This window comes from Lynx rufus, unplaced genomic scaffold (genome assembly GCF_022079265.1).
Source record: "Lynx rufus isolate CCGP_SWC_20201006 ecotype Redwood Valley unplaced genomic scaffold, mLynRuf1.p SCAF_29, whole genome shotgun sequence".
In the NCBI taxonomy this organism is placed as follows: domain Eukaryota; kingdom Metazoa; phylum Chordata; class Mammalia; order Carnivora; family Felidae; genus Lynx; species Lynx rufus.
In genome coordinates this window covers 3,636,082-3,651,411 of record NW_025814844.1, presented here as the reverse complement: position 1 = coordinate 3,651,411, position 15,330 = coordinate 3,636,082, and the positions used below count along the sequence as shown (strand labels likewise).

The following is a 15,330-nucleotide window of genomic DNA, read 5'->3' as shown; positions in this document are numbered from 1 at the left end:
TATATTTTAGAGTGTAAACCATTCTGTTTTTCTTTGCAGATTTCCCACCGTGGCAGTAAGCATTGGATTCGCTGTAAACCAAGAGGTACATGGTGGGTGGGTCCCCCCGGCCAGTGGTCCTGAGCCCCTGGGGCCTGGTTTAGCACCTTCCTTTTTGGGTTCCATCCCAGTACTCCTGTTTTCCCGTCTTTGTCATGTGCCTTAATCATGACTAGTAAATTCAAGCATGTGTTTTTCAAATCCAAGAAAGTAAACAAATGAAAACTGGTTTTGGGGTGTGCAGGTTTGGGACTCCATGGCCAGCCCACCCCCGTGGTGGCTGACCCTTGTTCCCACCATGGTCTTTCTGTGATGCTGCTGGAGAAGCATGGAAAGGGAAGTTCTGAGCAAATGGTCCACGTTAGTCTCCCTCTGACCCCTGGGGCGTGTGACCTAGTCACACACAGAAGAAACTCCTATTTTTGGAGGACATTTTTAATTCCAGTATTTCATTAGTTCTTCCTCATCCTTCTCTAGCTATCAGCATGAGAACGAGACTGCTGCAGGGTTCCCATCACCCGTAGAGCTACGCAACGTCAGAGGACCATATGATACATAAAGGCGTTAATCAATTTAAGCAGTGACACTTAACACTTCCTGTGCAGTCACCACAGTTATATTTAAATAGGACGGGGGGTTCGTATTTTCCAAAAGCAGCCCTCCGCCAGAGCACTGTTTTCTCTTCTTCACCCTCAGTGCCAGCATCAGTTCTCTAGCATGGAAACTGAGAGAAGTTTGTACCTGTGTAACAGTACTAAGGTGAAGATACCTAAAATTTTTGAAATCTGGTTAAGGAGTTAAATGCTCACTTGTCTGTTAGGTGTCATTGAGACCGAATAGGAGGCTGAGCATTAAGCTCAGAGGGTGACGCTCATGACCACGTGTCAGTAACTGGGTTTGGGGGACAAAATGCTGTGGGCGGGCAAGGTCTCCGATGGCAAGGCCCGCAGCCCCGCTGGGCCCGGTGCGAGTGCGCGCAGGTGGTCTGGACTTGTAGTAGAGGGCTCTGGTCAAGGGGAGCGTCCCAGCTTTCCTCACCCCTCCCTCCTGCTAGCAAAGGCCTCCAGGCCCCCCAACCACCCCAGGGGCACAGGGTCTAGAGGCCCGTGTGGTTCTAGGACTACGCTTGTTTGGGAACCCCCTGAAAGCCAGGGTGAGGGGTAGGTAGGAAGAGAGTGAAATATTGCTGGAAGGCCGACTGAATGATCCTCCCCAGAAAAAACCCCTCTTCCTGCCTTGCTGGGGAGTCCATTCCACTGTGGTCGAGCTCACCCCGGACTAGCTGAGACTCTCCCAAGAGATTTGGCCTGGGTCTCTCTTTGTTTTCCAGGGAAATGAAAACATGGCCAGCCCCCAGACCACACACACTTGCTCCTGTCAACCCCAAATAGCGACCAGTTGGTAGAAGAAAGAAGACAAAGCACGTGTGTGTAGGGCAGTGTTCTGTCCCACTCTCACCTCTTCTTTTTACTGTACCTATGGGAGGCTGCTGTCTGAGGCCGAGTGGCTGCAGTTTGGCACTCCACCTGCACAGGGACACGCCCCTCCTTGGTGAATCACCTCTCCCTCTCGGCCATCCTTGACTTGTGATTCTGTCATCAGCTTTACAGATGTATTCCTAATTCTTCACAAGTCAGCAACTTTGAGGGCTTCTTGTGAGGATTAGTCACGAGTAGCCTTCCCCACCCTCCACCCCCCAAAACCAAGGCCTTTCTGAAGAATTAAGTTTTTTCAATAGCTTTCAGTTACTCACGCTTGATTATGATGTTAATTTTTAGTAAAGCTATATTAGTGTTAGTATATTTTAAAGCGTGTCATTTTCAAAAAGACATGTCCAGTTTTGAATGGAGACACTAATGTTTTTCAGTTCCCTTTTGTGAAGGAGTTTCCATCACACTGGTCATAACACCAAGAACACCTTCCCCTTTGAATTACTGTCTTATTTTCTGTGTCAAATAAGCGAAGCATTTTTGTTTTCCATCCTGCCCCTGCACCCCACAGCTGGAATTTGGAGTGATTTACCACTGCACAGAGGAGCGGCTGTACACAGGCCGGAGGGGCCGGGGCGCCTTCTGCAACGGCCAGCGACTCCGGGTCTCCGGGGAGACAGGTAGGGCCTTGCGTGGCTCGTCTCAGGTCATTTCAGATTGAGAAATGTGAATGGAAAATGCCAGAATCACCATTCTGGGAGACGGTGCTGGAAGTCCCCTGCTGAGGGTTCAATTTCTTTAGGGACATTGTGTCTCTGATGACCTGGAAATCGAGCCAGTTCTGTGTCTTAATGTTTTTGTGGATGTGGCCAGGAGCTTTAAATAGTCTCATTCTGTTTTACACTCACATCTCTCATCTTCCGTGCTCAGAGAGACCCAGTCACCAGTGTGGTGTGGTCTCTAGCAGTCCAAGGACAAGGGCAGAGTCAGAAGCATGCTCTGGCCCTCAGAGCGTCCAGGTAGACATCAGTCATCCGGATGTCACCAGGGCGACATCACCCAGGTGCAGTCTGCGGCTCACCGGGTGTGGACTGGCTGCAGTTGGCTTCAGGTTCTGTGAGAAGACAGTGGCCATGGGAATGAGCTGTGTGAATCTGTGATGTTTCCACGCACCACAGCTGTGTCACCGTCAGCGCTACTCCTAAGGCAGAACCTCAGGGACACCCAGTAACTTTTATAAAGTGGCTGTGGCTACACTTACACCGCACAGAAGCACGTGTCCTTAACAATATGCTGGTTTAGGTTTTTCAGGGCTTTTCCGCCCTTGTCTCCCACTGATTAAATCCGTGATATTTTATCGCATTGTGGGACAGGTACTATAGAGGCAGAAACAGAAGAAGAGCCGCAGCCTAGAAGCAGCTAGATTAGGAGAAGACTTTGAAAGCTCCCTCATGTCCATGTGTGAGTGTGAAAAGGTAGAAAAGTGCAGTGGCTGCTAACTTGGAACTTGCACATCTCTGCAGCAGGACGTCATGAGGTACCCTCCCCGTCGTGGCTTCGGTCCGTGGGTGTCAGCACTCTGCCTTTCTTCATGGTCTCTAATTCTTCTGCCTTTTCTTCCTCCCTGGATGGCACCTGGGTGCCTAGATGGCCTCAGAGGCAATGAGGAGAGTGAGGGATGACCCTGCCTTCCCACTGCTCCTCACTGAGTGAGAACGAGTTCTCCAGCTCTGATCTGCAGCCCAAGGACAGCACTGCCATCAGGGAGCCCTTTGTGCCTGGAGCCAGCAGCCCGGCCCAGTGAGGAGCCCAAGGGGGCTCCCTCAGGGGCCTCTGAAGGTCACAAGCATGCCCAGGGAAGGGGAAAGGGAACATCACACGAGGCTTCAGACAGACGTGGGACCAGCAGGGCATGCTAACCAGTTACTGCTTCTGAGTCCCAGGGAGATTCCAGAACAGCCTCCAGCCTTACCCCATGCATCCCTCTCCCAGAGATGTTTTGTTTGGCTGTGTAAAAAGAAGCCCTAATTGTAGGTACACATGCCAAGAGGTAACCACTCAGGCCAAATTGTGTAACTTAGTAGTGAGGAAGCCTGTCATTAAACACGCTTACGTGAACTTTGCTCTATATTTGTTTGATTAGAACACTCGGCTCCATTCACACACACTTGGCTTCCTGGTCAGCTGCCTGCGTGGCTCAGTTGTGCATGACTACTTCCTGTCCTCAGCGGGGCTCTCAGACCCACGTGGGGCAGGGATGCTGGATCACGTCTACATCTGGCCCGGCATCGGCCCTCCAGCTCCACGCAAGCCCTGTCATGAACCCCCTCTGCAACACAGCTGGGGCTCCTACCTCTCTCAAAACTGCCCGGGTTCTGGAGCTCCTTTTTAAAAACTTCTGACTTACAAAGAGTCCGATGTGCTGTTTTCAGTGCTGGTCATTTTGTACTCACCGGGTGACTGGATTTCTATGGAGGCAACAGAGCAACTGTCTGTTTCAGTCCCAGTTCTGCCACCTTCACTGTGAGAGCCAGCTGTCACTTAACCCCCCACCCCCGAGCCTCCGTCCTCACGTGGTTGGTGGGGTGGTGATGACGGTGACTGAGGACTCAATGCGGTTCTACAGAGAAAGCACTCAGTTAAGTCCCCGGCATGTGGTACCCAAAGATGAGCGTTGTTACCAAAGGAGAAAAGACTTTAGTCTTTGCACAAGATCATTAAAGCCCATTGTGAGGATCAGGGTACGTTTCTGGAGGAAACAGGACACCCACCACTGATCTTTCTCCTTCCCTTATTTCTATTACCTTTCCAGAATGACTTCCATTCACAAAGTAAAAAGCAAACAGAACCATATCAGATGGGGTAAAGGATTAGATTGAGGCCAAAGTTTCCTTAGTGCCTTTTTTTTTCTTCACTTCCCACCATGCAGAATTTCAAACATGTACAAAGTAGAAAAAGTACAGTGAACCCACATGACCCACCATGTGTCCAGCATTGTCAATGCAGCCACCCCTGCTTCATCCATACCCCCACCCAATTCCCACCACCACAAGCAAGTCCCGGATTCAAATCCCAGACTTAATATCACTTCTGAGTCAGCATTTCAGTATGTATCTCCAAACATACACGTGATTCTTTAAAATGCGTTATTACGTATCCCTCTAAAAATTATCAGTTATTTCTGAAGTCATTAAATATCCAGTGTTCAAATTTCCAGTTGTTTCATCCTGTGGAAAACAGCTTTTCAAAGTGCCACTCAGTTCTCAGGGTTCCTTGTGGCTCCTGGTCAGTCTTTGTCACTCGCCTTCTCCGTGGACAGAGCTAGGAAGTTGTTTTTTAATATAAAAAACATTGTGAGTTCATACTGGTGTTTTTAATTCATATTCATGACTAGAAAGCTGTCTGTCTCCCTAACTCTTTGATCTGTGTCTCCTCTCCCCACACTGGAACCCGTATGCGCGGGGACTTGGGGAATGATAAATTCAGTAATGTCACACGATCACTTTTCCTCTTTATCCCACAACACACAAAAGATACCAGTTTCTGAATAGCAGTACTAGCCAGCTGTCAACAAACTGTTCCCCAAAGCCCTTGCAAGGATGTTTTTCTTTTGCTTTGTATTGTCATTTAGAGTCTACAAAGTGGTTCTTTACTCCCTTTGCTTATGAGGATAATCCCTTAGATACATTTGCTGCACTTTGCTTTTAATTTAGGAAGATGTTTTTAAAAATTGATTTTGTGTTTTAACTATACAGAAAGCTACATTGTTACAGAGTCAAATCTATAAAACAAAGTGTATTCCAAGAGGTTTAGCTTCTGGCCCTGTCCTTTACCCTATTGTCTCCCTCCCCCTTAGAGATTACCATCTAAAAAGCAGTTCCATTGCTTATTTTAGGTGTACTTTTTTTTTTCTTTTAAATAAGCAGCTGCTTCATTTGCTTTTATTCTCTGTTTTGGTATAATTTTTGGTACTTAGAAAGGTTTCTGTTTTTGTTCCAGTAATTTCCTTTATGTAAAAATGTTTCCATTCTACCCTACTCCTCTCTTTTTTGGGTTACTGTTATCAGTGACAATACTTAAGTTAGCTTGTAACTCTTCTTCCCCCTCCTCATAATGTACTCCAGTATGATTAAAACATGATAACCTTTCACTCAGTTACGACAAGGCAGTGGCTAGCTTATTGTACTAGTCACACCCTCTCCTCGTTACCTTTCCACCTCCTGATGGTTGTGCGTGTGTGTCGACAGGGCAAGTGGCCATGCGTATGATGCTGTCACCCAAGAACCATCAGTTAGTGCATAGTCTTGGTTCCACAAGTAGATTAGATGTGGTACCCCACCAGTCTCTTATGCCGATGTATCTCCATTGGGTGAAGCTCAAGCTCATTCACTTGTGCAGCATTTCTCACATTTTTTGATCCTATTTATACTACTGAAAAAATTATTGAAGACCCCCAAAGAGCTTTCATTTATGTAAGTTATACCTGTTGGTATTGATGTATTTGAAACTCAAGCAGAAACTTTAAAAATCCTTATTAAGTTATCTTTAAAATAACTCATTACATGTTAACATGAGTAATATATTTTTTATGAGAAACAACCATTTTTTCCAAAACCAAATTTTCATGAGTGGCATTATTTTACATTTTTTTCAAATCTCTTTATAATGTCTGGCGTAATAGAAGACAACTGGATTCTCATATCTGCTTCTGTATTCAACCTGTTGTAATGTATTATCTTGATGTATGAAGAAGATCTGGCTTTACACAGCTGAGTAGTTGGAAAAGGTGAGGAATATTTTAATAGACTTTCAGTAACTGGGGATATTCTTTGATGCCACACCAAAACTCACGAAGTGGTGGTTTCTTTAAGGTTAGTTGCAATATGAAATGTAATGACGGTCAATGAATTTCTTTGTACTCTGTGACCATGAAATCTACTGGGCAGGTCTCCTGCTTTGAAGGGATCTTCTGTTCATGGATGATTTTGTAACATCATGCCTTGGTCATTTGGAAAATATGGGTTCACTGAGATTTTCAAGCTCTTTTAAATGTTGACCGATTTCATTGTAAACTATTAAGCAAGTTGTACTCATTAGTGTCACTACTCTCATGAGAAATCTTTAAGTGTTGGGAAGGTGTCAAACTTTCGGTAGTAGATCTAAGCCTTCCCAAATTCTAATTTTCACTTCAGAGCTTGAATTTTATCATTGGCAGCCTTAGCAATTGAAGTGATGGGCTCACTGCCTTCATCTTCAAGAAGATCTTCCAAATACCCAACTCCAAATTGCTGTTGTCTGTCTAAGCCTCCCCCGTACTTCCCATCTAAGCCTCCTTGTACTTACAGTCTAAGCCTCCCTGTACGTCCCATCTTAGCTCCCCCACAACTTCCCATCTAAGCCCCCCTGTACTTCCCCTCTAAGCCTCCCCCATACTTCCCATCTAAGCCTCCCCCTGTACTTCCCATCTAACCCCCCCCCCCCGCCAGAACTTCCGTCTAATTCTTCTTGTACTTCTCATCTAAGCATCCCTGTTCTTCCCTTCTAAGCCTCCCCTGGACTTCCCATCTAAGCTCCCCTGTACTTCCCGTCTAAGCCCCCCACAACTTCCCATCTAAGCCTCTTTGTACTTCCCGTCTCAGCCCCCCGTACTTCCTGTCTAAGCCTCCTTGTACTTCCCGTCTCAGCCCCCCGTACTTCCTGTCTAAGCCTCCTTGTACTTCCCGTCTCAGCCCCCCGTACTTCCTGTCTAAGCCTCCTTGTACTTCCCGTCTAAGCATCCCTGTTCTTCCTGTCTAGGCCTCCCCGTAATTCCCGTCTCATCACACAGGATTGAAAAGACATTTGCCTAGGTTTTGAGGCTCAGTGCAATTCGTCATTTTTGCAGCCTTTTCATTCTTAAGTAAAACCAACCCGTTTTCCCCCAGAATGTGAGTGTGGCAGAGAGGACTGCACTGGCCACCAGAACAGGGCGTGCCCTGCCTGGCTTTGTCTACTCTGTGCAAATGTTAACACAGTGAAAAGGCAAGTCATGTCTTAGTAGTATTAAGAAAATTATTTTAACTTCGCAGATTCCTGGAAGAATCTCAAGGACACCCTCAGAGAATTTCTCCAGTTGGTTTCTCAGAAAGGCCTCCTGGGAACAACATTCTCTGTGTTCTTACGTGCTCACAGCAGCTTATCAGTGGCCTTTATACCTGGAGATCCATTCTTCTGGTAACAAAACACATGGCTCACATTTTCTTGTGCCGAGTGTCTTAAATTGTCTCCATCATCTTCTGGCGTATCTATGTTGTTGAAAAGTCTGAAGACAGTTTCGTTTTCTTTCCCTGATAAGGGAGTTCAGTTGTTTGCTTGAATGCCCAATAGATTTTTTTTCTTTTTCTTTCAAGCACAGTAATTTTAATAGAGTATATCCCAGTGTTTGTTTTCAGTCAGTTTCCTAGGCACACCATGTTATACACCCTTTCTTTTTTTTTTTTTTTTAAGTTTGTTTATGTTGAGAGAGAGAGAGTGGGGGAGGGGCAGAGAGAGAGGGTGAGAGAGAGAATTCCAAGCAGGCCCCATGCTGTTGTGCAGAGCCGACTGTGGGGCTCAGACTCATGAACCTTAAGATCATGACCTGAGCTGAGATCAAGATCACTTAACTGACTGAGCACTGGGCGCCCCTTGAGTCCCTTTTTTTTTTTTTTTAATTTTAGAAGAGTTTTCTTGAATTATAGCTGTTAGTATTTGTTCATTTCCCAATTCTTTTGCTTCTCTTTTATCTTCTGGGTCTTCTATTATTAACTATGTTGAGTCTTCTCTGCTTATCTTTTCTATTTGTTGCTTTCTCTTTAATTCGTTTTACCGGATCCACCAATTTTTTTTTTATTAATTTTACTTTTTTAATTTACATCCAAGTTAGTTAGCATATAGTGCAACAGTGATTTCAGGAGTAGATTCCTTAATGCCCCTTACCCATTTGGCCCATCCCCCCTCCCACAACCCCTCCAGTAACCCTCTGTTTGTTCTCCATATTTAAGAGTCTCTTATGTTTTGTCCCCCTCCCTGTTTTTATATCATTTTTGCTTCCCTTGTGTTCAACTGTCCTGTGTCTTAAAGTCCTCATATGAATGAAGTCATATGATACTTGTCTTTCTCTGACTAATTTCGCTTAGCATAATACCTTCTAGTTCCATCCATGTAGTTGCAAGTGGCAAGATTTCACTTTTTGATGGCTGAGTAATACTCCATTGACTATATATACCACATCTTGTTTATCCATTCATCAATCGATGAACATTTGGGCTCTTTCCATACTTTGGCTATTGTTGATAGTGCTGGTATAAACATTGGGGTGCATATGCCCCTTCGAAATAGCATACCTGTATCCCTTGGATAAATACCTAGAAGTGCAATTACTGGGTCGTAGGGTAGTTCTATTTTTAGTTTTTTGAGGAACCTCCATACTGTTTTCCAGAGTGGCTGCACCAGTTTGCATTTTCAGCAGCAGTGCAGAAGAGATCCTCTTTCTCTGCATCCTCACCAACATCTATTGTTGCCTGAGTTGTTAATGTTAGCCATTCTGACAGGTGTGAGGTGGTATCTCATTGTGGTTTTGATTTGTATTTCCCTGATGATGAGTGATGTTGAGCATTTTTTCATGTGTCAGTTTGCCGTCTGGATGTCTTCTTTGGAGAAGTGTCTATTCATGTCTTTTGCCCATTTCTTCACTGGATTATTTCCTTTTTGGGTGTTGAGTTTGAGAAGTGGTTTATAGATCTTGGATACTAGCCCTTTATCTGATAGGTCATTTGCATATATCTTCTCCCATTCCATTGGTTGCCTTTTAGTTTTGCTGATTGTTTCTTTTGCTGTGCAGAAGCTTTTAATTTTGATAAGGTCCCAGTAGTTCATTTTTGCTTTTGTTTCCCTTGCCTCCAGGGACGTGTTGAGTTAGAAGTTGCTGTGGCCAAGGTCAAAGAGGTTTTTGCCTGCTTTCTCCTTGAGGATTTTGATAGCTTCCTGTCTTACATTTAGGTCTTTTATCCATTTTGAGTTTGTTTTTGTGAATCGTGTAAGAAAATGATCCAGGTTAATTTTTCTGCATGTGGCTGTCCAGTTTTCCCAGCATCGTTTGCTGAAGAGACTGTCTTTATTCCATTGGATATTCTTTCCTGCTTTGTCAAAGATTAGTTGCCCATGCGTTTGTGGGTCCATTTCTGGATTCTCTATTCTGTTCCATTGATCTGAGTGTCTGTTTTTGTGCCAGTACTCTACTGTCTTGATGATTACAGCTTTGTAGTACAGCTTGAAATCTGAGATTGTGGTGCCTCCTGCTTTGGTTTTCTTCTTCAAGATTGCTTTAGCTATTCGGGGTCTTTTCTGGTTCCATACAAATTTTAGGATTATTTGTTCCAGCTCTGTTAAGAATGCTGGTGTTATTTTGATAGGTATTGAATTAAATATGTTGATCGCTTTGGGTAATATTGACATTTTAACAATATTTTTTCTTCCTATACAGGTGCATGGAATATTTTTCCACTTCTTTGTGACTCCTTCAATTTCTTTCATAAGCTTTTTATAGTTTTCAGTGTATAAATTTTTAACCTCTTTGGTTAGATTTATTCTTAGGTTTTTTATGGGTTTTGGTGCAATTGTAAGTGGGATCGATTCCTTCATTTCTCTTTTTGTTGCTTCATTGTTGGTGTATAGGAATGTAACCGATTTCTGTGCATTAATTTTGTATCTTGCAACTTGGCTGAATTCATGAATCAGTTCTAGCAGATTTTTGGTGGAATCTTTTGGGTTTTCCAAATAGAGTATCATGTCATCTGCGAAGAGTGAAAGTTTGACCTCCTTCTGGCCGATTTGGATGCCTTTTATTTCTTTGTGTTGTCTGATTGCAGAGGCTAAGACTTCCAATACTATGTTGAATAACAGTGGTGAGAGTGGACATCCCTGTCTTGTTCCTGACCTTAGGGGGAAAGCTCTCAGTTTTTCCCATTGAGGATGATATTAGTGTTGGGTCTTGTGTATATGGCTTTTATGATCTTGAGGTATGATCTTCTATCTCTACTTTCTTGAGGGTTTTTATTTGCTGTATTTTGTCAAATGCTCTCTGTGCATCTTTGAGAGGATCATATCGTTCTTGTCCTTTCTTTTATTGATGTGATGAATCACATTGATTGTTTTGTGGATATTGAACCAGCCCTGCATCCCAGGTATAAATCCAACTTGGTCATGGTGAATAATTTTTTTTAATGTATTGTTGGATTCAGTTGGCTAATATCTTGTTGAGGATTTTGCATCCATGTTCATCAGGGAAATTGGTCTATAGTTCTCCTTTTTAGTGGGGTCTCTGTCTGGTTTCGGAATCAAGGTAATGCTGGCTTCATAGAAAGAGTTTGGAAGTTTTCCTTCCATTTCTATTTTTTTGGAATAGCTTCAAGAGAATAGGTGTTAACTCTTCCTTAAATGTTTGGTAGAATTCCCCTGGAAAGCCATCTGGCCCTGGACTCTTGTTTTTTGGGAGATTTTTGATTACTAATTCGATTTCTTTACTGGTTATGGGTCTGTTCAAATTTTCTATTTCTTCCTGTTCCAGTTTTGGTAGTGTATATGTTTCCAGAAATTTGTCCATTTATTCCAGATTGCCCATTTTATTGGTATATAATTGCTCATAATATTCTCTTACTGTTTTTCTTTCTGCTGTTTTGGTTGTGATCTTTCCTCTTTCATTCTTAATTTTATTTATTTGGGTCCTTTCCTTTTTGATCAAACTGGCTAGTGGTTTATCAATTTTGTTAATTCTTTCAAAGAACCAGCTTCTGGTTTCATTGATCTGTTCTGTGTTTTTGGTTTTGATAGCATTGATTCTGCTCTAATCTTTATTATTTCCCGCGTTCTGCTGGTTTGGGGTTTTACTTGCTGTTCTTTTTCCAGCTCTTGAAGGCATAAGATTAGGTTGTGTATCTGAGATCTTCCTTTTTTAGGAAGGCCTGGATTGCTATCTACTTTCCTCTTATGACCACCATTCCTGTGTTCCAGAGGTTTTGGGCTGTGGTGCTATCGTTTTCATTGGCTTCCATGAACTTTTTAATTTTCTCTTTAACTTCTTAGTTAGCCCATTCATTCTTTAGTAGGATGTTCTTTAGTCTCCATGTATTTGTTACCTTTCCAAATTTTTTCTTGTGGTTGATTTCGAGTTTCATAGTATTGTGGTCTGAAAATATGCACAGTATGCTCTCGATCTTTTTGTACTTGAGGGCTGATCTTCCACCAATCTTTTTTCAACCTCCATTTCTTATAAAGTACAATCTATTCTGTTTATTTATACTTTGTTCCTTCAGTTTAATCTTCTTTGCTGAAATATTTTCTTTTCTAATTCGTTCTTAAGTTGTATCCCCTCCACTTTCTAGTTAGGCTGGTTTTTTTAGGCATTCTTTATTTATTTTATATAAAGTACCTCTGTTTTGTGGACAAATATTTCTTGTAGTCCTTGATTAACTGAAGAGATGTTCTCTTTATTCTTTTTTTTTTTTTTCCATGTAAGTGTATGTGTGGCTCACCCATCATTCTTTTTAGTTACTTATTTCTGCTTGAAATCTGTATTCCTGAAATGGGGAATGGCTTTTGAAGGGGTGGGGTGTGAGTTCAGGACCTTTTTGGTAGTTTGTGGCTCTAGAGTTCCCTTTTGTGTTGTTTTTGTGAAGTGTTCAAAAACTTGACTTTAACCTTAGATTTTGTTTTTTTGTTTGTTTTTTTGTGGGTTTTTTTTGGCTTTATTCTACTTAACTGTTCCCGGGATCTTCTCTTTTCTTTACTCCTGTTACTCCTGTCTAGTGAATTTGGAGTTTACTCCCAGTGCTGGATCCTTCCTTTAAGAGGTCTTGGTAAGTCAGTTACGAGAGATCATAGGGCTGGTGGTTCTCTCCCTTCAGCCCTTATCACGCACCAGGGGCTCCTGAACTGGTGTGTGCACGGCCCTTCTCAGCGCCCACTTCTCTCACCTGGGCCCGCGCTGACTTCCAGGGAGTGGCTGCTGGGGTCCAGCAGATGCTCCATGCTTCCTTCTTCCTCCTGATGCCACCCGGCCTCGTAGCTGTTGGAGGCTTGCCCCACCCATTTGTATTCTGGGGTTTGGATGCACCTTGCGGATATAGTTTTTTGTAGATGATGTCTACAGTTTTGCTTTCTTCTCTCCTAGTTTGCTTGGCTTCAAGTTCCAACCCTGTGCCCATCAAGCCCCCTTTCCCCACACCTCTGCCTCTGCCCAGCCCCCACCAAATCACCAACGTCCCGTCTGTCTAGTACTTAATGTTTTTAAGTTAAATAAAATTAAACTTTATTTTCATATGAGTAGCTCTTAATGGTCTATAAGAAGTCTGAAAGAATTAGGACATGTGTGTAAAAATACCTGCTGTCATAAGTGTTGTCATGGGGTGGGGGTGGGGCGGGCAGTGGTTGGGGGCTCTACATTCAGCAAAAGCAGCTTGTGTTCATGGGGGATATTTCCCAGACTTAAAGCCTACTCACCTCTTTCTCTGTGAGTATGTATTTCAGTGTATACAGATGGCTTGCTTCTCTTAAGTTGTAAAATTTCTCTTAAGACAACAATACTCTATGATACTTGGGGTACTTTAACCATGCTCAATCAGAACAATAGTTTTTAAACTGTTGCAAGTCTATTAGTGGACAATTGTTTTCACCCTAAAATCTGTTCATTAAAAAAGTATACAGAGATGCCCTACTTCAAAATCTGTTGGATTTTTTTAAAATAGATAGAACATGAAGTTTGTCATTTTAAAGTGTGTAATTCAATGGCATTAATTACATTTACAATGTTTTCCCACCATCACCACCATCTGTTTCCAAATTTTTATCTTTCCAAATTAGACTCTGCACCCATTAAGCAATAACTCCCCTTTCCCCCCCACACACATACCCATGAAGTCACAAAATATTTTAAATTATAAAATATATGCATTAGTATTTGATTGAGATAAAATACTATGGCATAATAATATGCAAAATGGATAATAAAATGCAAAAACCATAGTGATTATGGGTTTGAAATAACCATAATATAAGGTGATGTTAAATAGAAGGGATGGTTTTATCTGTGTTAAACCGTAGAAAGCATTTTGCCTGTAGATGGCAGCACTCAGGCTTCCTTTTTCCTTGTTCATTTCATTTGGGAAAAGTTTTAGTGAGAGAGAAAGAAATAGATACATTGCAGCTAGAAGAAGAGGAAACAACTGGGTGCAGAGATATCTCTTTAAAGACTTAAAAACTGTGGGAAGAAATGCTGTCTTTCACATAATCACTGGACAAGCTTGAGTTTAAGTCTGGGCCTCACCACCTAAGGGCCACATGACTACGTACTGGTCACTTCCTTAGGCTTGGTTTCTCCATCTGTGAAACAAGGGCAGCAGTGAGACAGTGAATGTCATAGAGGAATAGAAATGTAAATGTATCATAAATGTAATAGAGGAACAGAGGCATAAATGGAAAGTGTTTAGCACAGGCCTGTCTGGAGAGATTCAGAGGTTGGTAAATGTGAGCTACTGTTTCCACACCTTGCTTAGTTTCCCTTTGTGAAATAGCCTTGTGGCATTTAGTCTGAAACCCTCTGCGCTTCCTGCACCAGCCCTGCATGTGGGGTATCTGCTTGTCTGGGCTGGTACTCTGGGGACTTTTCCACTCACCCTGCAGCCAGCCCCTAGGCTTTGGCCTGAACAAGTAGTCATATTATTTTTTATGTGGTATAATATTTTTTTAATGAGGTATAACCACCATGTAGTATTATATTAGTTTCGGTGTACAACGTCATGATTCAACATTTGTATATATTGCAAAATGATCACCACAGTAAGTCCAGATAACATCCAAGTAGCCACGTCTTATGAACCTGATTAAAAGTAGTACTTATTTCCCCAATGAAATTGTGTGGCTTTCTAGTTCCTGAAGGAAATTCAGTGTCTCCCAGTGTGACTGAGATCCTAGAACCAGGAAATGCTCTGAATGTAGGGATATTATTCTCTTGATCTTAGCTCTCTGAGAAAAATCACTCTTAAGGCATATACCATGGAGTAAGAGATTCCTGTTAGGGTCTAGAAAATAGTACAGGATCTTATCTTAGTGCAGAGGGGATGATGGTACTACTGATAGAGCTTTTGTGGGGGGCAGTTTGAAAAAAAAATTTTTAATTATTTTTTTTTTTCAACGTTTATTTATTTTTGGGACAGAGAGAGACAGAGCATGAACGGGCGAGGGGCAGAGAGAGAGGGAGACACAGAATCGGAAACAGGCTCCAGGCTCTGAGCCATCAGCCCAGAGCCTGACGCGGGGCTCGAACTCACGGACCGCGAGATCGTGACCTGGCTGAAGTCGGACGCTTAACCAACTGCGCCACCCAGGCGCCCCTGAAAAAAATTTTTTTAAATCTAAAATATGCATACTCTTTGATTCAGAAATCACACTTTTTGCGGCGGGGGGAGCATGAGCGGGAAAGTGGGGCAGAGAGAGAGAGAGAGAGAATATGAATGAATGAATGAATGAACGAATGAACGAACGAACATCTTAAGCAGGCTCCACACTCTGCACGAGCCTGATGCAGGGCTCGATCCCATGACCCCAGGATCATGACCTGAGCCAAAATCAAGAGGTAGACACTCAACCAACTGAGCCACCCAGGTGCCCCCAAAAATCCCACTTCTGTCTTTCTATCCTGAAAACACTGTCGACATTGGTGCACAAACCTATAGAGAAAAAGAGGTAGGATTGTTTATAATAACAGGAATTGAGAATGTTTATCTGTAGGGGATGGTTGAGCCAATAGCAGTTCGTCTATGGGAATAACATGTAGTCCTTACAATTA

The 15,330-nt window shown here is 42.8% G+C and overlaps 1 protein-coding gene across 5 annotated transcripts in view; it reads left to right on the top strand.

Moving 5' to 3' along the window:
* The window catches only part of IMPA2 (inositol monophosphatase 2), a 61,896-nt gene that overhangs the window by 25,847 nt on the left and 20,719 nt on the right, over nt 1-15,330 (top strand). For 4 of the 5 annotated variants that reach the window (XM_047090182.1, XM_047090179.1, XM_047090180.1 and 1 more), the window contains 2 exons: nt 40-85; nt 2,041-2,149. In XM_047090182.1, the coding sequence (XP_046946138.1) occupies nt 40-85; nt 2,041-2,149 (155 nt within the window). Of the gene's footprint in view, nt 1-39; nt 86-2,040; nt 2,150-7,537; nt 7,683-15,330 lie in introns of all 5 variants that reach the window. The other variant, XM_047090184.1, reaches the window with a different exon arrangement.